At 37.3% G+C, this 24,886-nt stretch overlaps 1 protein-coding gene across 4 annotated transcripts in view; it reads right to left on the minus strand.

Annotated features, from left to right (window-relative positions):
- LOC306876487 (protein TANC1-like) overlaps nucleotides 1-24,886 on the minus strand; it is a 173,552-nt gene that overhangs the window by 92,827 nt on the left and 55,839 nt on the right. For all 4 annotated transcript variants that reach the window (XM_079427697.1, XM_079427695.1, XM_079427698.1 and 1 more), the window contains one exon: nucleotides 12,586-12,678. In XM_079427697.1, the coding sequence (XP_079283823.1) occupies nucleotides 12,586-12,678 (93 nt within the window). The remainder of the gene's footprint in view (nucleotides 1-12,585; nucleotides 12,679-24,886) is intronic.

Raw genomic sequence — 24,886 nt, forward strand, 5'->3', positions numbered from 1 at the left:
AATTTCTTTTTTTTTGGGGAATAATTTTTTTTTTTTCAGCAAGGATGCATTAAATTGATCAAAAGTGGCAGCAAAGACATTTGTAATATTACAAAACATTCTATTGCAAATAAATGCTGTTCTTTTGAACTTCTATTCATCAAATTATCCTGAAAAATAAACCGCTTCGACAAAATATGAAGCAGAAGGACTGCGTTCAATAGTATTAATAATGTTTCTTGAGCAGCAAATTAGCATATTAGAATGATTTGAAGACTGGAGTAATGATGATGAAAATTCAGCTTTGATCACAGGAATAAATTAAAATTTAAAATACATTCAAATGGAAAACAGTTATTTTAAATTATAATAATATTTCAATATTTTCACAGTATTTTTTATTAATAAATGCAGGCTCGGTGAAAAGAAACATTCAAATATCTTACCGACCCTAAACTTTTGAACTGTAGTGAAAGTCAATGGAACTTTTCATTCATTTTCACAAATCTTCATACAATCTCATTTTCATACAATCAAAACCAATTTGGGTTTTTTCAAATGATTAACTTGCAGTATAAGCAACAGTAGTACTTGCCATAGTGCAGTTTGGTGATGTTGGACATCAGCTAGCAGTTGAAGAGCACAATTACTCCCACAGACGTCATCGTGACATTTGAAAACAACACACGAGCCAACATCGCTCTCAAACGTGTCTCCATGTCTCCTCACCTCCGTCTGCTTCATTCATGCTTGAGTGCTGCAGGGACTCATTTACATGCTCCCCAAAACCACAGCTCAGCGCCGGAGGACATTTCAGCAGCACTCTCGCCTTCCAGAGAAGAGCCCAACAAACACTCGCTCCTCATCCGTTCAGGCAAAACATCTGTTACTGCGAATGCCAGAGTCACAGCAACAAGCTGTTAACAGGTGCCCTTTTCACCGCCCGCGGCCCACACCCAACATCCCAGCAGACCGCCATGATCACAATTCATAACTAATGCTGAAATCAATGACATTGAGGTCACTGGTCCAGTCTCTGAGCTGGTTTCTGCTGGGAAATGTACCTAAAAGTCCAAATTGGTTCATCCTTTTGACTATAAAAAAATCTCTATATTTAAGATTTTTTTCCATACATTTCATCCAAACAGTCAAAAGAATTAATGTAATAACAATCTAGTCCATACAATAGTTTTTCCACACAGTTTTTCACTAAATGATAATGCAAATGAATCAATAACACAAGAGCTTTGAATCGATTCATTGAAGTGAACTGACTGATGAAATGATTGATGGAAGTAAACTGAACTGACGAACCATTTTTAGGAAATGTAGAGGTCAATTAAAAAGCACATTAAAAGCATTGTGATATTATGAAATGATTTTTAATATATTATTGATATTTGTATAGTGCATCCAGATCATGTAGATTGAATGCATTAGAGAAAAATTGATAAAAATGAATGAATAAATAAAATATTTCTAAATATTTTCTATATTAAATATGAATATATAAATGACATATAGTGCATCCAAATACTGCAGATTGAATGCATTAGGGAAAACCGTTCTAAAAAAATATTTTGTACGTTAAATATAAATATTTAAAATATAAATATATATATATATATTTAAAAAATTCTATATTAAATATCAAAACAAATTAGACAAAATTTAGGAAAGTTCAATAAAAAGTTTTCTTAAACTAAATATAACATGTTTTGAAGTCAAAATTCTTCATAAAACACAGCTGTATACATTTGGTTGCAATCTTATGTGTTGCTAATGGACTAATGATGTTTCATGTTGATTAATGAAACTCTACAGAGCACGGGTTCACTTCCAGGCAGAAACCTGCAAACAACCGCTAGTAATCATGGGAGAAGCAGCAATACCCTGCAGTACCCTGCAACACCGAGGTCTGAAGCAGATAACATTTACATCTTGAGAAGCATTTGCCATCATCTGCCATGATGGAGTGTCTGAAGTCTTCATGACATCATGACCACTGAACAAGCGTTTTCTGTCTCTCTTTCACAGCAACTAACCTGATAATGTCTGCAGCGCTGACTTGGTTTAATTTCCATGCATGTGACATGACTCTGTCTGTCGGTTTCTCTCAGATTCCATTGTGATGATGTCGGGTGTGAGAGAGAGAGACTGCTAAATATTCAGTGTATACACCTCACTCGACCAGCAAACCACAGCGATTCACTGACACTAAACAGAACATGAAATGAGCTGCCGTCAGATCTAAATACTACACACACTTGAAAATAAAAGCCACGGAAGCAGTTTCTCATCTCTAAAGCAAGCAGAGAGTAAAATAAAACTCTTTAAACACATCAAGCAGTATCATGGCCCACGATGTTCTGGTTTTACATGCCATTTAGAGACAGGTTAATCTAAAAAATATATATGGTGTAGGATTTAGTTTGAAGCAATTTTCATTCCGAAATTCTCAGTAAATTTTACAAACAATTACAAAGAAATGGCAAGTAACAAATTGAATAAAACACAAAATTGTGAAGGAGAAAGACTGAAAAAGTATTTTATTGCAAACGTACTCCAATAAAGCCTCGCTTTATTTACAACTTAAAATTATATAAAATAAAATATTAGTAATTATTAGTACACATACATACATACACATATATATAGGGCTGGGCGATCTCTATTTTTTGGCTGATTTGGGGTATACGGTATATATCTCAGTATTTTGTATTTGGATTAAACAAATAAACAAATAAAGTGAATGTAAGCATGTAGAGAAAGAGTTGAGAGACACAGAATCCATGTTGCTTGAAGTCCAGTGTGAAGTTTCCACAGTCAGGGATGATTTGGGCTGCCATGTCATCTGCTGGTGTTGGTCCACTGTGTTTTCTGAAGTCTACAGTCAATGCAGCCATCTACCAGGAAATTTTAGAGCACTTCATGCTTACTTCTGCTGACAAGCTTTATGGAGATGCTGATTTAATTTTCCAGCAGGACTTGGCACCTGCCCACACTGCCAAAGGTACCAAAAGCTGGTTCAATGACCGTGGTGTTACTGTGCTTGATTGGCCAGCAAACTCGCCTGACCTGAACCCCACAGAGAATCAATGGGGTATTGTCAAGAGGAAGATGAGAGACACCAGACCCAACAATGCAGATGACCTGAAGGCCACTATCAAAGCAACCTGGGCTTCCATTACACCTGAGCAGTGCCACAGGCTGATTGCCTCCATGTCAAGCCGCATTGAGGCAGTAATTCATGCAAAAGGAGGCCCAACCAAGTATTGAGTGCATAGAAATGAACATAGTCATACTTTTCAGAAGCCTGACATTTCTGTTTAAAATATCCTTTTTTATTGATCTTATTGATCTAATTTTCTGAGACACTGAATTTTGGGTTTTCATTATCTCTAAGCCATAATCATCAAAATTTCAAGAAATAAAGGCTTGAAATATTTCACTCTATGTGTAATGAATCTGTATAATATATGGGTTTCACTTTCTGAAATGAGTGACAAAAAATATTGACCTTTTTCACAATATTCAAATTTTTTGAGATGTACCTGTACATACATACATTTATATATATATATAATTTACTAATTATATTATTAAAATAGTAATAATAATGATAATAATAATTTGTTAACAAATATTATTAATTATTTATTATATATAGTCATATGCATATTGTATAAATGTCACTCAATTTGTCAAAAATGTGCCTGTGACTCTCACCTCATCAAAAAATCTGAATCATTACACAGACACACACACGCAATAATATAAAAGCACACTGATAAAAATGTGCTTTTACTCCCTGAAGCTGTAAATTAATTCTGGCATTTAATTGGATCTTGCAATTTTCACCAGTGCTTTCTAGTTTTGTATGCAGACGGTCTATGAATGGACTGTGGGTGGTCCGGGATGAGCCGTCTGAGACTGAGACACAGACTACACATCACTACACCATATTCTAAACAACTGACACTCATACACCATCTTCACTTTGAAGAGCCATATGAAGAACACACCTGGCTGTTACTGTACAGTATGACACCTTCACTGCAGCGCAGCAGAAACACATTCAGCATATACTGAAGGAAAACGGCTCGTCATTTACTCGTGTCGTTGAAAAGTGCATTTCTCTTCAAAAGGGAAACAAAAGAAGCTCTTCTATAAAATAAAAGTTAATGAGGATGTTGTCAAGCTAAAAAAATAACAATAAAAGTTTCATAAAATCAGTCCATATGAAACCTAATCAGGTTTGGAACAGCATTAGCTTGAGTAAATGATGGCAAATCTAATTTTTAGGAGAACTATTCCTTTAATATTCCCTGTTTGCTCCTGGGGACTCGCTGTAAAACTCTAGCTTTCATCAGACAGATGTATTAATACACAAACGCTTTCATAAAACAGGACTATTGCTTATCATTAATAATACACAGCACCCCATAAAACAGAGCACATAAGAGTCATGAACAAACCAAACATGTTTAATCTACAGCAGGCCCCTGGAGTGTTTCGTGACGGGGCTAAAAATAGTATATTGTGCGGCAGAGAAAGCAGGTAGCAGTCGTGGCCTCGGGGAATGTGACACGGCAATGACATCACGCATGTCCACCGGCCAAATTTACCCAAATCAGACCTATAGATGTACTATAGAGAGGACATGTGGAGGACATCGTCAGCGTCTTCTCATACGTCAAGTCAAGTCACCTTTATTTATATAGCGCTTTTAACAATATAACAATACGTGGACATATAAAGAAACAAATAACACACACTGCTCTCTATCTAACACACAGTATCCCATTATCATAAATCACTTGCATAAACTTGATTCCTCGATAATTATTGAGCTTTGCAGATCAGATATTAGCGTTTGACATCATTAAATCCCCACAGCGTGTCTCCAGGGAAATAAAACACACACACACACACACACACACACAAACTACTAGGAGGAGGTTCGCTTAACATTTAAAAGCTGTGGTGCTGCTCAACAGAAGGTCATTTTATCATTCAGTCGTTTGTTTTCATCACAGGTGTCATGAGTGTGTGACAGATGTGACATTTATAAACTGCAATAAACATGTCATGAAAAATAATAGGTAGGGGTGTGTGACGTGATCATTTTTGATCGTGGATGGATTAAAATGTCTCCTTATATTTCACCTCATTATCATCTCTCTTTCTATAAGATGAATGTATAACACAAATGTGTACCCAGACAGTAAATGCATTACATGACGTGTGTGCTTCTACACAAAGGTGGTTAATTCAGCACCGAGCGTCCACTCACTTTCATTCAAGCAATTCTCCTCACTGACCGTTTTAAGAAGGCAGTGCCGTTCACATATCCAGCAGAATTCATGAATTAGTCCCTATGGGCCTCAACTACCCGCATGATCTCCCTCACAGCCAATCAAGTCCAATCAGCAACCTTCTCTGCTTAATTAACGAGCTGTGTGATGTAAGTGGTGGGTGGCAGGTATGACTATGAATTCATAACATGGCTCTGCTTGTGTAGAAATGTTCAAAATTGTTTCATTTTCTATGCAAATGCCCTCTCTTTTAGTCGATAAACAAAGCATCTCAACTGCTCTTGCTTTAGGACATCAAGTGAAGGGATTCAATAAAATGTCAGAAAAAAATTAAATCAAATAATATTAATATTAACATGCACTGCATTGGCCTAGCAACATGCGAGTTTAACATCACATAGACTAAACAGAAAAAAAAAACAAATTTGGTTTCTAAAAAGTCTCTTTAATGTTGATAGTTTTGCTGTATGCTTTTGGCGTACAATAAATCACTGCACTTTGTTAAATAAGGCTATTTTTGCTGCTATATTAATTATAATCAATAACAGTGTTATTATATGTATTTTGTATTTTTCTTCTGCTGTCTGTGACCATTTAGAACAGGCTTGAGCCCAACTTGAACTAGAGAACTAAAGCAGAAGTTGTTTTTAATTATGTCTAGGGCTGCTCATTATGAAAATGCTCACATATATGTCACATCTCAGCATGGAAATGGCTTCAAACAGCCCTGAAACACTGAGAGCTTCATAACCGTCTGAAGGTCTTACATAAATATGGCATCATCTAAGGGCCAGTGTCAGATTTTAGCAGGACTTTTCAAGAAAGCGAACGCAGTCTACCTGCGGGACAGGAGTTTCAGTGATAAACTTTCTTCTGAAGCATCTCGTGAAGCCTCGGAGGTTTGAGTTCGAGATCTCGAGAGGCAATCACAACTTTGTAAACAATATTTATGTCCTTCATTGGAATTTTTTTGATGGCGTACCTCTCAAAGTGAATTCTCTCCTCAGAAGCTCTTCAGACGCAAGAGCAGACCACACAAGAGACAAAATTACTGAGATGAAATTAAGTTTCTGCACAGATATGAAGAAATCAAAGCGACCCAAACTATCTTTTGGAAAGCCATGGCAAGACTGCATCTGCTCTACTTCCTGCCTGGAGATGCAGGTCAAGGCAACCTGTGAGTGTTTGTGTACGACTGAACACACACAACCTCGTATGAACTACAGATCATCATTCAAAAACGAGAGGATTAAAACATTATACAGAGAGAGAAAATAGTTAAAAGCCCTTGAATTTTAAGTGATAGATAGATAGACAGATGGACGGATGGACGGATGGATAGATAGATGGATAGATAGATAGACTTTTATGATTTTTATCACAGGTTTCAGTGAAAGACAGAGAGCTGCTCATCTTCAATATGACAATAACGTGAACCGCTGGTCAGAAATGATGAAAACCAGCTAAATAATTTCAGTGTCTCAGGAAAAAATACAAAAATAATGCAGAGAAAAGCATTTATGCGTGGTAAATATTCTCCAGTTAGCCCCTGGATATACATAAAATGACTCTGAAATAACTCCGCTGTTTAAATAATGTCACGACCGAAGGGCAAAAACCAAAACAACACTCACCCCTCCGGAGAGATTTACAGGCCATTAAAGCCCAACAGGACGATACAGAGGAAGAGTGTGTGTGAGTGTGTGTGAGATCTGCTGGAGTGTTTACAGAGACCCACGACACACAATGTGTGCGTGAAAGCGGCTCTCATTAAGAGCTGAACTCACACACACACACACACACACAGAGTGCGAGAGCTTTAATGAACACATGATGAATGCACTTTACAGCACTGCTCAGGAGGAAGTTCAAAACCTGCAGAAAACATGCAGAACAGCTTCAGCAGGAATGCTCAAACAGAAGCTTCAAAGGCCTGCTGAATCAGTTCTGGTCCTAGTTGAGATCGTGGTCTTGGTCTAAGGACTGGATCTGGCCTGTGAACACAAGCGCTTCTAGCTGAGCAAGCTCATTTTGTGTTGTGTTGTGTTATAAAATCTGTCAGAGCGCAACGCATAATGCAGTCAGTGTTTTCTTTCAGGTAGTTCAGAGATGAACAATATTAAAATTCTGCCCGATACTAAAAAGTCAATAAATCAAGTATTTGTATTATTAATTATGATGGTGTACTTCTACCCTATTTTGTCTAAATTAATAAAAAACAAAACAGTACCAGTAGTATTTTTTTTTAACTGCTGCAAGTAAATTTAGGCTTCAAACATTATAATGTTCAGTATAATGTCCTGACTTTTTAACTATTATTTCTGAAGTAGTATTAATCATTAAACATTAATATTACATTTGATGTCATTATTATTACATTTTAATATTAAAGATTTTAAATGATGAGTGATGCAAATGTTACTCTGAATGTAACACACACACACACACACATACACATACACATACACATATAAGTATATATATATATATTAATTTTGACATTAAAGATTGCATTTTACAGTGTTTCTCTACTAAACATCTAATAGTCTTATAGTAATTAAATTATTATAGTTTTAATTGTGTGATGCAAAGATCAGTGTCTAACTCGTTATGTAACATTAAGTAAAAATAAGATCACATTTAACAGTGTTTTTCTAATATTTTGTATTATTATGTTTAATTATTACATTCAATTTAATTATTATATTTTTAAATATGTGAATAGGTAAATGTAAATGAATTTAAAAAATAAATTAATTAAATAATTAATATCTAATATCGAGACTGATTCCAAACACCAACAACAACAAAAAAACTATAATATCGAACAATAACTGATATGGTGGTGATATATATACGGTGCATCCCTACTTTCAGTAAATTTGTAACATATCACAGCACCAGTTAGAAGACAATGTGCTTTTCTTCATTGCTTTGTTCTTGACAGCAGTTTTCTGACTTCTGCTCAACAGTTTTGGAGCGCTCTGACTTCAGGTGACGAGGAAACAAGTGTGTGTTAATAAATAAACGCCTACTACATTTTCAGTCAAAAAGCTGGCAGCAGGACAGAGTAATTAACCATCATTATGAAGTACACACACACTGGGGCTAATTATGCATTATTAATGTTATTAGTGAAGCACGCTGACTAATTCCACATGGCACTGTTTGCTTTCTTCCTTCAGCTACACTTTTACTAAATGTTTAGGAGATGAGGCGTAAGAACAGGTATTTACAGGCAGAGCCGCCACATTCCCAGGAAGGTTGGGAAGTCTTGGGAATACAGAGAGCTGTTTAGCGTCCCGCTGATCTCTGCAGTCGTATCGGCTTATGAAGCTGGAGATACAGAGACCTGCAGGCCGTCGAGCCACCGTAGACTTTATGCTGCCTTCATAGTCCTCCTGAGAAATGCTTACTTACGAGTTCGGAAATTATAATTATGAGTTCAAGAGTTATAAAACTATTGATTTAAAAACATTTTACGAACTGAAAATAATTAAAGAGTAAAACTAAACCTAAATAAAGTACTAATGATATAATTACACCTGTGCATGTGTTAAAACACTCCCCTCCTGCAGATGGCGATGTGGAGTTAAAGTGCAAATTCATTGGCTTTCTGAATTGCTTCCTCTTTGGGATTCAGTTGTACACTGTTTTAATACATTTCAAAGTCTGCGTAAACGCAATTAAAGTGTACATAAAGATTTAAATTCACAAGGTTTGGCTTACTTAGATGTAAATAACTGTCAATGCTGACTACTGAACTGCTGTTTTAAACTATACAAAATAAAATATACATGCAAAAATTCATTAACTGATTCCATACCTATAATTATTACAACTGAAATATGAAACTAAAATACATTTATAAAAAAAAAAATCATAAAGTGATTCTTATCTATACTTATTAAAACTAAAATAAAGATTCATGAAAAAGTGAATTCTTAACTAAAATCTAAAACAAAATATATACAAAATTACTGAATTATAATTGCTTAAAATATGAAATTAAAAAATATATAAAAATGTTTTTAAAATATTTAACACGTTTAGCTATCAAAATAGATACAATTATAAACATATAATAAAAATATATAACATAATAAAGATATAAATATAAAATAATATATAAAATATATATTATGTTCATGAACTGATTAATTATAATTGCTAACAACATAAAAAAAACTGTAAAATACAATTATTAAATATAATTTTTGAATTAAATAAAAATATTTCTATACAATATATATTATATTTAACAATATAAATTAAAACAAATGTTTGTTTATAATAAAATGTTAATTAACTAATTTTGACATGTCCATGAAAAACCAAAACTGTAATTAATAAAATTCTTTGCTAAAATTTGCAATAAAACTGAAAATGCTAAACTATAAAATATTGGTGTAAATGATTTTGTTCAACCAAAAACAAACATCCCACTTGTTCACAATTTATGGTGATTATTCGTGCAACAAAATAGAGACATCAGAAGTGCAGCAAGCCTTTTCATGCGAACACAAAGAATGATGGGAAATACAGTTGAGTCACACAAGCCTGATGCTTCAGATACTGGCTAAATGAGCAGAGCTTTCTGAAAATGAAATCATAATTATGATGAATATCAATGATCTTCCACCATGCTTCTTTAATTGCCACGCACTTAACTGGGAAAGTCATGGCTGACAGAAAACCTCGAGTTCGTCTCCTGAATATGATCATTTCAACATGACTCGAAGGCGATGTTAAACTGGAGCCTGTGGGAATGTGTGGAGATGCTATATATAAAGACTCTCAGGGTTAAAATAACATGTGACAGACCCCCATGTAAACAGTGTTGACCTGTATATGTGTGTGTGGAGGTAAAGCTGAGCTAACTGAGGTGCGTCATTGAGATATGACAGATATGCAGTAAATAAACCAGCTAAAAACCAGGCCATTATACTGGTCCAACATCCTGAACTATTCACACAAATATAAAGCATTTCACTTACAATTACTAACAACACAAAGAGCACATTCAGAATGTCACATCAACTATCTGCCAAAGAAAACATTTAGTTTGCAAAATGAGCTTGATTTCCAGTGTGCACAGAAAATGATATTTAGCGCAATTCTCTTTTTTGACACTCGACTTACAAAAAACTAAATTGTATTGTATTGATGCACCAAAATTATTTTTTTTACCGAAACACAGAAACCGAACTTAAAGTTTTAATTTCATCGAAAAAGAAACTAAAATAATGTTTATCTAATAAACAATTAATTCATCAAATTTATTTCATCATTAGCAATCACATAAATTGCATTGAAACACTACAAATTGCACATATTTAGAAAGAATAATTAGAAAAAACATTTATATTTAGAGATCAGTGTGGCCAATAATATTAATTCTATACCTATAATTACTAAAGCTCATTTAACCTTTAATTTTAATGATAAATGCTGAATTTAAATGAAGTCATTTTACCCAATATTCCTTCAAACTTTGATTAAAATAAAAATAATATGTGACCCTGGACCACAAAATCAGTCATAAGGGTCAAATTTTTGAAAACTGAGATTTATACATAATCTGAAGCTGAATACATAATATTTCCATTGATGTATGGTTTGTTAGGAAAGGACAATATTTGGCTGAGATACAACTATATGAAAATCTGGAATCTGAGGGAGCAAAAAAATCTAAATATTGAGAAAATCTCCTTTAAAGTTGTTCAAATGAAGTTTTCAGCAATGCATATTACTAATCAAAAATTTACATTAGGACATTTACAAAATATCTTCATGGAACATGAGCTTTACTTAATATCCTAATGATTTTTGGCATAAAAAAAAAAAAATCAATCATTTTGACCCATACAATGTATTTTTGGCTATTGCTACAAACATACCCCAGCGACTTAAGACTGCTTTTGTGGTCCAGGGTCACATATTTAGATTTTTATAACAATAATAATAATACCCAATAGTCATTCAAAATTCTATAAAATATATAATATTATTTAGATTATTTGAATAACATTATATTAATGATGCTGTTATTGATAGATTGATTAAAATGATAAACCGGAGAAGTGCAAGTTAAAAATCACTTTTTTCCATCAATAATTTTGGCTCTCCAAAACCATTTCAGCCGAAACGGAAAATGTCTAAAAATTGTCAGTGCATCACCAGTTGTGAGACATCAGTATGAATCTACAGCACCACAGCAAAAGAAATCCTACTTTATACAGTACTTTACAGTTCATAAGCATCAGCTGTCACTCCTGCAGAGTCACCCGGCTCTGACGTCATGTGAGCAGAGAGATACAGTGCTGTGCCACAGACGGCTGGCATTCGACTGGCGCCACACTGCTGCACACAGCTGTTTGGAAAGCTCTGATGTCTCAGGCACTGCTGTGATCAAGCACAGTCCAGTGTCCAGTGATATGCAGCTAAAGATACACACACACACACAACACTGCCAACCCTACAGCAGCACAGCACAGAAACTGCTCTACACACCACTGACAACACACATGCATGCACACACACAGTTTCTGTTATATACAGTGAGTTTATACTGCACATATAGACATCAGAGTGGCCAATATTGTGCTCATATCAATAAAATTATTTAATGATAGCAAATGCAATCATTGCAATGCAAAAAAGATACTTGAAAAATAATTGTATCCAACATTCACTAAATTCACAAAAACAATTTTAAATGTAATATTTAGATTTTTTAAATAATAATAATAATAATTATAATAGTATATTACCTAATATAATAAATACTATAATATTTTAATAATATTTAGAATGGATTGTACCAATTTTACTTGTTTTCATTCAAAACTAAAAAAAAATTAAATTTAGATTTTTAATAATAATAAAAATTTTACCAAAAGATTGCACCAATTTTACTTTTGTAATGTCACATTTTTATAATTGTCATTTTACTCAAGTGTAAAAAAATATGAAAATTTAATATTTAGAGTATTTTATAAATAAATATAAAATGTAAAAGATAATTTATATTTACATTTATTAGTAGTAGTACATACTATAAAAATAAATAATATTATAATGTTTAGAATAGATAATGGAACATTTTAGATCTGAGCATAATTAGAAATAATTGACTCATGACTAGATTTCCCGGTCATCTGTGACTGTGGGAACCCTGATGTCTTCAGCAATCTTCTACTCTAACCAATGTAAACAAACCAAAAAACTTGATTGTGACAGCAAACACACGTCTCTGAAGTGAATAACAGCATGTGTCGTCACTCACCGGTCGCACCGTCAGGAACCTTCCTCAGCGACGACATGATCGCATCTCCAGGAACACGAGGACTCTCCACATACTTGGGCTTTCTAACAGGTCCTTCAGAACAAAAAGAGAAACAAAGAGACGTTTGTTATCAATCGGACCTCGATCAGTGACAGATCTGGTGTCTGTCTTATGTGAGGGTAAAGAGCGGGTAACTCAGGCTGCCCATGCCAGCTGCAGCAGCAATCTCCACAGCTCTGGGAATGTAAACTACAGCAGGAAACCAGCGCTATTTAACTCTTAGGACACGGGTGTGAGATCTCTGTGTGATAACGTGTGCGTTTCTCTTGCCAAATCTGGTTCTCTTGTGCATGCATACATGAAAAAAAATACTATGCTTCCTCTACAAGGGTCTCAGACTCTGTTTAAAGATATCAAATGGCATTCCCAAACAATTTTACTTACATAATGTGAAGCAGAATAATACATGTACGCTCGGACTTGATTTGATCAATTAATAATTGACTGGATCATGAAAAGTTACATACCAGAATAGAGTCAGCTGAGGAAAAATAAACTACCTTCCAAAATTTGAGATCAAATGTTTTTGAAAAAGCCTCTTCTGCTCACAAGGCTGCTTTTATTTGCTCAAAAATACAATAAGAATTGTGAAATATTATTACAATTTAAATGAACTGTTTTCTTTGCAAATATATTGTAAAATGTTCATTCTAATATTGCTTTTCAGAAACTGGCTATTCCTTTGAAGAGTTTTCTGATGAATAGAACGTTTAAATAAATAAATAAAAAGTACATTTTTTTAATAATAATATTACATCAATATATTATAAAATAATAACATTTAGAACAGAAGTAGAAATATAAAATAAATATAAATTAAAATTAAATGCAAATAAATCATTTAAAATAAAAAAATGCAACATGCACAGATAAATCAAGCACAATACGACTAGAAACATATTAAGAAAGCAAATTGGGTCATTTTTCCTGCATTGTTTAACAGATGCCACTAATAGCCTAATTACAGCAATACTAATGTCAAATACGCAGCAATTTTTGTCCAAAACTGTGCAAGAAAACAGCCTCAGGTTTGAGACGAAAGGCATCTGACACACAAAAGGTCGTGCCATCCTGAAATTCCTCTTGGATGAGCATATAAAAGAAAGTGCCCCTCAAATCCTGCTCGACCCCCATAAAGCTTGTAGGTTTAAGTATGTTCCTCTGTTTATCATGGAAAACCCTGGTGAGATCAAAGACCCCGGCGGCCCGTGTAAGATCTGACCAAATAAAGTCATGGAGTAAAGAGCAGCCGCTGGCGACGGGAGCCCTTAAATCTAGCGGAGACATCCATCAGGCTTCAGCGCCGTTACAGAGATTCATCTCCGCTCTGCACCTGCATCACTTTGACCTCCAGGAACCAAACAAAGCACTCACAAATGACAAATGAAACGACCAGGTGCGTAAAGACAGACATAAATCAGAGTTAGATGTCTCTGAAGTGATGATTCAAGTGAAGGTGTTAAAGTCAACATCAAATCATAACTGAAACTATTTACTTTCTGCATGCACACATTGCTGTTCTTATTGTGAACATTATGATGCAGTGAGAACAGCTGTCTACAAAATCTTATCTAAATGCAATTGCTTGCTTAATTTTTCTTTTCAGATGACAACACAAATCTTCAATTCTGATATGCAACATTCACTTTTCAACATCCAATCAATAAACAAATCCTCAACAGTTTCTCCTAGATGGTAATGAGTAGGGGTGCTCCGATTGATCGGGTACCGATCATTATCGGACGATATTCACTTTGGGAGTTTGGGTCTCTAAAAAGGCCGATCTAAAAAAAAACGATCTCTAGCTGATGACGCGCGTGCCGTGAGAGGTTTGGCATGACATGCAGCAGCATCTCAGTCTCTGTCTGGCGTGTGTGTAATAATTATAATGCTGGAGGTGAGGTATAATTCATATTTATTCATTAAATAACATATAAAGTAATTTGTGAATCACTGCGCGTGCTTTCCCTCTCAAAATGCACAAATGGCTTCAAATCATAACCCATCTGCATTATAAGCGAGCTGCACGCTGCATAGTTGACACAGGAATTGTCACTTGCACAATAGAGGCAGTATTACATCGTTACTAAAGTTTATAAGTTGCTTTTCTTGTTAATTCTTGCCCGTGTTTAACCATTCAGCACTCGCGTGCTCTTCTGGGGACCGTGCCAGATTCACATTACTCCGTTTGCAGTGCGTATGGTGCGGTTTTTTCCACGCTCACCATGTTAATGGATCAGAGTGTTCTGCACGCGATTGCAGTCCGGTAGTGAGATCAGAGATCGTTTCCGCACCGAGTCTATCTTTGCTGTACTGCACGCACTGAATTAAAGTGACAGCGCATTGTTTGCGGTAAATATGAACATGGATTGACACGAAAATGTAGTAATTACACTATAAATGCATATAATTAAAGTCTACTGTGTTTCAGAGTCATCACATGTGGCTTTTTGGCTAGGTTTAAAGGAAAAAAGCATTTTTAGATAAACAAGGCAATAATAGATGGCACTCATGGTATGGAAAGCAAAGCTCTTTATAAACTCCAGTACTGCTTGTAATAAAGATTTAAATGCAAAAGACTGGCAGAAACAGTCAGCTCTACTGAATTTTCTGAAGTTAATTTAGAATGTTTGTGATAACATAAGAAAAGTAGTTTAAATGTTTTGCCACTTGCTTGAGCAACTAAATATATAAATCAAGAAGTAGCCTAAATGCACAAGTAAAAAGCATTGAATAATAATTGAATTCAAGCATGTCTATAAAGTATTGCTGTAAAAAAATGGATAAATGTTGTGTTTGTGGTAAACAGATGGATCAGTAGTGGACTCCATGTGTGAAATCAGGCTTGTGCTGTGTGTAAGCGTTTCTGCAACAATTGCACAATTGTAAAAACAAAAATGCACTGCATGATCAAACATTTAGGTGTGATAAATGTATATTTTTTAAAGAATGTCTAAAAATGCCCCCCCTCCACCCCTCACATTAAAGAGTCACCTAAGAGGGGAATTCAGGCACTGAATAAATGTCTAAAAATACTGATTTGGAGTATCACTATAAATAATTCTACATGATAAAAAGATGGCTTTAAACAGATCGGTATCGGTGATCGGATCAGCAGATACTGCTTTCTGTGATCGGCAATCGGTGATTGGCCTGAAAAATCCTGACCGGAGCACCCTTGGTAATGAGATTAAATGGAGAGCAAATGGAGAAGCCTGCTGAGGTCTTCTGCTTCTCAGCAGGGTTATTACTATTAAATAAAATCTAATAAATGCCTAAAAACAATTACTTGAAATAAACATTAACTGAAATAAAATAAAATAAAAACACATTTTAATTCAGCTAGTTTCCAGGGAAACATTTTAAAAAATGTGTTAGTTTAAATTTAAATTAAATAAACTAAAATTTGATAAAAACTACATAAACACTGAAAAAATTAATTAGTAAATTAAAAAACACAACAAACTAAAATTAAAACAACAAAAACATAAAATCTAATTCAATGTAAACAAAAACTATAATATTATCAATGATAGTAAATTATGGACCAATACTTTTACATATATCCACTAAAATAAATAAATAAACACATAAATAATTTAATTAAGTAAAAAATAAACAGATTAATTAAATAGAATAAATAATATTAAATACATTCATAAGTATATTTAAGTGTTTAAGTAAGTATTTTAGTGTAGAAAAGCAAATGATGTTTTACACACTAAAGTAAAGACTGATTTTACTATCAATATAGTAAACTATATTCGAGAGACAGCAGCCATATCACCCTGCAGCCCAAGACTGGTTGCCCACTGAAGCTAAGCAGGGTTGAGCCTGGTCAGTACCTGGATGGGAGACCTCCTGGGAAAACTAGGCTGCTGCTGGAAGAGGTGTTAGTGAGGCCAGCAGGGGGTGCTCACCCTGTAGTCTGTGTGGGTCCTAACACCCCAGTATAGTGACGGGGACACTATCCTGTAAAATGCACCGTCCTTCCGATGAGACGTTAAACCGAGGTCCTGACTCTCTGTGGTCATTAAAAATCCCAGGATGTCCTTCGAAAAAGAGTAGGGGTGTTACCTGACCATCATGGCCTCCTAATCATCCCCATACACTGATTGGCTTCATCACTCTGTCTCCTCTCCACCAGTAAGCTGGTGTGTGGTGGGCGTTCTGGCGCACTATGGCTGGCGTTACATCATCCAGGTGGATGCTACACACTGGTGGTGGTTGAGGAGATTCCCTCCTTGTATGTAAAGCGCTTCGAGTGCCTAGAAAAGCGTTATATAAATGTAACAAATTATTATTATTATTAAACTACATAACTAACGTAATATTAGGGGAAATGTTAGGGGAAGCTGTGCTTCCTGTGTAGCCTTTAAAGCATCTCTACTGACACACACACAGAGATAGTTAATGTGTCAGTGTGTCCAGATCTCGACACACACACATTTCAGCTCTCATGATGTACACTGCCATCTATCTGCCATATACATGCAGTGAAATGTAAACAAATGTTGAAAGGGCACACGACACACAAGTCCATTTCTAATGGTACTGTAATACATATGATATGCATGTAAATTAAACAACCCTTTTTACATTTGGTGTCAGTGGAGCTGAGAAGTAAATGTATTGATTTTGCTGTTAAATTGAAAATGCTACTGCTATTAACTAATGAAATTTGGATATAGTGACATATAGTCAAGATTAAATATGAACAGCACACATGCTTTCACTGAATGCACACATGTATTTCCTTCCACATAATTCTTGTACAAGTTTTGGCTTCAGGAGAGAGAGAATAAATCCACACACACACACATATCTGTGATTAAAATGTCTCATCTCTCTGGTGGAGAGCACAAACAGGTATCAATGCAGTCAGCGATCCAACAGCACATCTGAGATGCATGCAAATAAAGAGCCAAAGAATATAAATGAGAGGGAGAATGGGAGGTAGAGAGACGGAAAAAAATAAATCACTGATCACAGTCATAATGATACTGCTTACTAGCTTCCTAAGATACCTTCTGCTGGCCACATCCAATCAAGGTAATCCTACAATGCACTGCAATGATCTCAGAGAAAATATATAAATATTGGTGCTGGGCAACGATTAATTTTTTTAATCAAAATTAGTTCAAAATTCAAAAGTAGTATATTGTGCACTTTTTTCATTTAAAAGTATTGCTATATGAACAAAAATGCAATAATATTAGGTTTGCAAACACTTTTAACAAATAAGGTGCTTTTTTCACAGCAGTATTGCTTTTACACAGTAGCAGTTAAAATATTTATTGTAAATCTCTACTAAGAACATTCATGTAATCAAATTAAACATAAAACCAAAGCTATTTGCTACTGCCAGGGCATTAAAGTTTTTTATAGAAAATATTTTATAGTTTGTTATAGAAAAACGAGTTACGCTCAGAGACCAGAGCCTCGATCATAATACAACAGGCACTTTCCGGGTAGAGACCTGCACTATTGCGGGACCCAATGCAGCAGAGTGTGGCGCAGGACAACACATGATGTGCGGGTGGGTAGAGATTTGCGTGTGCGGGATGCAGGAGAATAAGGGTGTATTCTCAGTAGGCATTTTGAAACGTGCCCGAGCGCATTTGACCCCCAAAGCCCGGTTTGTTTGACTAAAGTGATCGCTCTGAGCTGCGCTCGGGCTGGGGTTCGTTTAGCCGGCCCTGGCTCGGTTAGAAGAGGTGGGCCAAAGTGCGGTTCAGTTGGGCTCAGGCGCAGTACGCATGTAGTGTGAGCGCTAACCGTGCCGGAGCGCGGAACTTCTGATACCTGCAGCATTATATTACTATAGCATACTATAGCAAAATATTGTGAGAGGGCCGTGTGTTACCACATCCCAAACGACTCAAAATAATAAACCACAAACTATTAAAGCATGCACTCCATTGTGCTGAGCGAGAGCGCAAGTCATTTCCCACTTATGAAGTTGTGAGCGCTTCATGAGAGCGCTCCTGCAGTGTAAGGCCCACCCAGAACGCTCTCATTGGTTTAGATGACACCCATCCCAAGCCAATACTGATCAACATTCCACCCCTCCTGTGACCCATGGTTTGTCTGTGTGTGTATTCAGAGACAGTGAGCAATAAATAATAATAATAAAAAACTGCGTTAACGCACAATAAAATAATTGTCTGCGTTAATTAATTAATGCAATAATGCTTTAGCTTGTGCAGCCCTAATATATGTGTGTGTATACATATACATATACAGTCCCCTCCAAAAGTATTGGAACAGTAAAGACAAAATTGCTCTGTTGGCTGTGGAGTCAAGACATTTGCAAATATGATTAAAAGATTAATATGGGACAAAACTACAGAATGTCACATTTTATTATTAGCCGTTTCAACACATACATGTTTTACCAAATAAAAAGAACAGCACTTTTAGAGTTCATCCCACTCATTGATGAGAGCATAAGTATTGGGACAGTTGAACATAAGGCAGATATAAAAGATTAAAAGCTATTATTTAGTTGCAGATCCTTGCGCACAATCACAGCAGTGAGTCTGTGACCCATAGACATCACCAGACTCTTTGAAATACTTTTCCCAGCCTTTAATGCAGCCAATTCCAATTGTTGTTTGTTTTGGGAGTTTCTGCCTTTACTCTCCTCTCCAGCTGGTGAAATTCATGTTCAATCAGATTTAAATCTGGAGATAGACTTGGGCAATCAAACACTTTCCATTTCTTTGCCCTTATAAATTCCTTGACTGAACTGGCAGGGTGTTTTGGGTCATTGTCCTGATGCAATATGAAGCACTTCCCAATGAATCTGGTGGCATTTCCTTGAATATTGGTAGGCAAGATGGTTTTGTACCCTTCCAAATTCATTCTGCTACTGTCATCATACATTAAGTCATCAGTAAAGTTGAGAGGGCCTGTTCCAGAGACAGCCATGCATGCCCATGCCATGACACCACCTCCACCATGCTTTACAGATGAGGCTGTATGCTTGAGATCATTGCAGTTCCCTTTTCTTCTCCACATTTCTGCTTTCCCATCACTTAGATAAAGGTTCATCTTTGTCTCATCGGTCCATAAACACAGTTCCAAAACTCTTCTGGCTCAACTTTGTGCTTTTTTGCAAACTCTAATCTTGTCTTTCTATTTTTGGTGCTGGTCAGAGGTTTGCATCTTGCTGTGTAGCATCTGTAATTCTGTGTCAAAGTCTCCTGAGGACAGTAGATTGTCAGAGCATCACCCCAGCTTTCTGGAAGTTGTTGGTGATTTTAAAGACACGTCTTTTAGGATTCATTTTCACAGCTTTTATGATTTGTCTGTCTTCAACTATACTGTTGTTTTCTCAGCCGATCAGATCGTTGCTGGTGTCACTGGTGGTTTCCAAACTCTTGATTTCTCCATGCCCTTTGTTTTTGCTAGAGCTCTAATTGACTTCCTCTTTTCTTTTAGCATCCAAATTGCTTGCTTTTCTCTCAAAGTCAGCTCCCCCATCTTCATCCTGGTTTGTGTGTCATCATCGAATGCAAGATTCAGAATACAGAAGTAATGGATATAACTGATACGACACATTCCCTGCTTTTAATATCTGAAGAATTAATGCAACAGGACACAGCTGATCACTTAGAAAGACCTGAGAGGCAACTGCTCCAATACTTATGCTCACATCAGATAGAGGGATGAAACTCTAAAAGTGCTGAACGTCTTAGCTGCTAAAACATGTATGTGTTGAATCACCCAATAATAAAATGTGACATTATGTAGTTTTGTCTCATATTCATCTTTTAATCATATTAGTAAATGTCTTGACTCCACAGCCAACAGAGCAATTTTGCCTTTATTGTTCCAATACTTTTGGAGGGCACTGTATATGTGTATATGTGTGTATATACGTGTATATACACACACACACATAAACACATACTTTAAATATGACTATTTTAAAAATTACATTTTAAAATATATTCAAAGGGCAGTTATTTCAGTTTTTTCACAATATTACTGATTTTGCTGTATTTTGGATCTAATAAATGCAGGCTTGGTGAGCAGAAGAGACTTCTTAAAATAAAATAAAAAAACACTAAAAAGTTTACTGCTCAAAAACTTTCAAAAAGTCAGAGTTTTGTGTATATAAATATTAAAATATATAAATATTAAAAAAAAATTTTAAATCAATTCCTCTACTGGAGAAAATGTAAGATTTTTACATTCCATAATGCAACGAAATGAGCTCACTGAATTTTTATATATATATATATATATATATATATATATATATATATATATATATATATATATATATATATATATATATATATATATATATATAAACTAAATACAACACTTTTAAAAAATGAAAGATTTTTTTCTTCTGCAACTCAGACTTTTGTGTTCTACACAAGTAGAATGACAGACTTTAAAAGACATGGAGCAAAGTCAAAGACCTCATGACACCCTCACATTTGAGTCGTTCTCCCCAGACACAAGATCTTCTGTACGGACAACAAAAGCCACGGAAGAAAGAGAGCAGTGTGACAATACTGCTCTTTACTCTGAAATATCAGCCGTCACGTATTCAGACTGAAGTGACGTCCACAGATGGAAGTTCACTTTTGTGAAGTGAAATACTGAACAGAGGAAGCTGTCATCCAGATCTGCTCTGAGGCCGTTTTATTCCGTTGGCTGGTCGCTGTCACACCAACGCCAACTATGCCAAATTGAGCTCCAATCCAACATGTTCTGCAGAACCTTGTGAACTCTGAAACATTCAAAAATGTTTGTGTATTTCAGAATGAATAGTCAGATTTTTATTGTAGCACCTGGAGACGCAAATGTATGTATCAAAAATGTATCTCCACTCAAAGTACAGAAATTATTTAAAATTCACCAATGTTGAATTCAAATGCAAAGTAATATGATTGCCATCTTTAATAAATGCAAATTTTATCCAATAAAAAACATAAATCAGTTAGATAGGCAGATAGATAGAAAGATATTTGTATTAAATATGTAATATAAAATACAAAATCTAAGAATAATAGAATAATAAATAAATATTATACTTTTAATAAAATATTATAATATATATGTGTGTGTGTGTGCATGTTTATGTGGTTTATGAGGACACAACTGTGTATAATGACATGGGTATGACAGAGGTATTACAATATGAAGGTGGTTTATGAGGACACTGCCTATGTCCCCGTAATTCAAAAGGCTTAAAAAACATACTAAATGGTGTTTTTTTGAAAATCTAAAAATGCACAAAGTCTCCTGTGAGGGCTAAGTTTAGGTGTAGGGTTGGTGTAGGGCAATAGCACACACAGTTTGTTCAGTATAAAAACCATTACGCCTATGGAGAGTCCCCATAAACCACAAAAACCAACATGTGTGTGTGTGTGTGTGCGTGTGTGTGTGTGTGCAAAAAAAAAAAGAAAAAAAGTAATACATGCAGGAATACAATCACAGGAATGTGCTTCCTTATACAGTACATCTCTGTAATGTACGTCTGTTTTAGTAATTGTGATGGCCAGATGGTAATGCATTTCTGGATCTGTCTCTAAGTACACATGATAGCTGAACGCATGTAAGACATGTTAAATGGACTAACAGCTAGACAGATGGTTTAAGTGTGAAAGTCGAAGCGCTGGAAGGAACTTGGTGCTTCGAAATGTCTAAAACTGAGACTAAGTTTGCTCTTGATTACAGTGTGCAGCAGTGATCACAACATTTCTGAGACACATAAAAAAACACATAAACAGACAAACACGCTTTATTAATATAAACTGTAAAAGAAAAGCATATGTTGAGGCACTAAACAAAACTTCAATCAACCCGACATCCTGAAAGATACTTCATCTCCCATCTCTCTGAAGACCTTCTCAACATCTGCTAACACCATCCACCTCCAACACACTACATCACTGGAAAGCCTCGCTGTTACTCAAACAAATTCAACATGGACTGGACCATGAGGAAAAGTATTCCTGACCTTCGACCTTGAGAGGTAATGACACAAACACTCCAGCAGAGGTCAGTAAGGAGGTAAAGAGGACGAGGTGGAACACGTGTGGCTCTCTCCTGATGAAAGCAGCACATAATATGTGCCAGCCTCATGTGATATGGCTTTAATAGGATCAATAACCCGCCGGTTTGGGGAAATAGCGGTTTAGCTTAAAAGGAGGCCGCCACAGTTCAACGTTATTACTTCAGCTGAGAGGAAATGAGCTGCAGGACTGAGGTAATGAAGTTCTGAGTGCGACGCTGAAATCAGAGTCTATTTGAAAGCGTTTACGCTCTGAGTTTGGCTGAACTCATATCACTGCACCTCCCAGTGTGTACAAGATAACAGAAGTTGAGTGTTGGATTGAGCTGTCGTTTCTGTGCAGTGTTTTTCACAGTACTGGAAAATATGCTTTCAACTACCTACACTATTCTGAGATCCATCTATGCAGATATGACAAGGTCAAACAGCTTGTTTGAAGTAATGTTTTCGGGCAGGTAATTCGGCATGCATCAAAAGTGGTAGTCTGGTGAACATGAAATGTCTCATTTACTTTTACTCATTTAATCTTTTAAATGACCATAATCATTTACAAAACAATTTAAAAAAAATCTTGAATATGTCATTCAAATGGACTAGTTCTTAATCATAAGAGAAACCGCAGTACTTTTAGCAATTAAATACATCTGCAATCAAATCAAATAAGTTTATTAGGTCTGTCATATACTGTATATACACAAACACATACACTGTTACAACTCTGCCCGGGAGCACGAAGACACGGAGACGAGGAATTCACAAACACGAGAATCTTTAATCCAACTAGGAGCATGGGAGGCACAGGAAACACATCACGGACAGGGATGACAATTCAACGACCGACAAAACTAACTGAAAGGACTGGGGCTTATAAACACAGGATAACGAGAGACCTAAGGAGACACACCTGGGATCAAATTAACAAATCAACATGAGGGAGAAACTGGGTCACAGAACACATGGGGAGCAAAACACAACAAAAACAGGTCCAAGATCCTGACATATCGCCCCCCTCCCGGAAGGTGCGTCCTCGCACCATAGAAACATCCAAAGGGGAGGGGCGGGTGGGAACTTGGGAGGCGGCTCAGGAGGAGGGCGGATACCCGGGAGGGGGCCGGCAGACAGAGACCAAGGCGGTGACGAAGGAGGGAGGAGCCAGGGAAGAGACAGGAGAGACCCGGAGCAGGAGGCGCTCAGCTGGACCCAGGCCACAGCCGTGACGATGGCCCACGGTGGAGCCGACGGAGGGAGGAGCCATGGAGGAGGGATGGCCGCCGACTCCAGGGGGCCGACCAACGGCGGCGGAGCAGGTGGTGGAGGAGCCCGAGGCGGAGACGGAGAGCCAACGAGCCAGGGTGATGCCGAGGATCCGGGGGGACAGGGTGGAGCCGAGGGCTCTGGTGACCGAGGTGGAGGCGGAGACCCGGAGATCCGCGGCAGAGCCGGAGCGACTGAGGACCAAGGTGGAGCTGGAGGGAGGAAGGAGCCCAACGGAGCCGGTGGGACGGAGCGACGAGGCGCAGCCAGAGGAGAGGAGTCCAGAGGCGATGGCGGGTCGACGCCCGACCAAGGCGGAGCCGGAGGGACGAGGGAGCCCGGTGGAGCTGGTGGATCGAGGAGTGACGGTGGAGGCGAGGGAGCTAGGAGCCGAGGTGGAGCCACTGGGTCTACGGACCGAGGCAGAGTCCGGGCCTCGGAGGCTGGAGGCGGAGGTAAGGGATACTCCAGCCCCGGCAACGCTGGAGGATAGCAGACCCACGGGGCTCGCACCGTACCGATAGAGGGCTGAGGGCGAGCGGGGGGGCTGCCAGACGACAGCGGTGGAGGAGGCAGGAGTGGGTGGGAGGGTGGGGATCTTCGAGGAGCAGGCACTGGAGGGCACGTGCGTGGAGCCGGCACTGGAGGGCACGTGCGTGGAGCCGGCACTGGAGGGCACGTGCGTGGAGCCGGCACTGGAGGGCACGTGCGTGGAGCCGGCACTGGAGGGCGCTCTGGAAGCGCGGACACTTGGGGGCGCTCGGGAAGAGCTGAGCTGGACGGGACCAGTGGAGACGCAGGAGAGCTGGGCGGGACCAGCGGGAACTCAGGAGAGCTGGGCGGGACCAGCGGGAACTCAGGAGGCCTGGACGGAACCAGCGGGAACTCAGGAGGGCTGGGCGGAACCAGCGGGACTTCAGGACGGCTGGGCGGAGCCAGCGGGACTTC

Source organism: Barbus barbus, assembly GCF_936440315.1.
Source record: "Barbus barbus genome assembly, chromosome: 10".
Classification (NCBI taxonomy): Eukaryota; Metazoa; Chordata; class Actinopteri; order Cypriniformes; family Cyprinidae; genus Barbus; species Barbus barbus.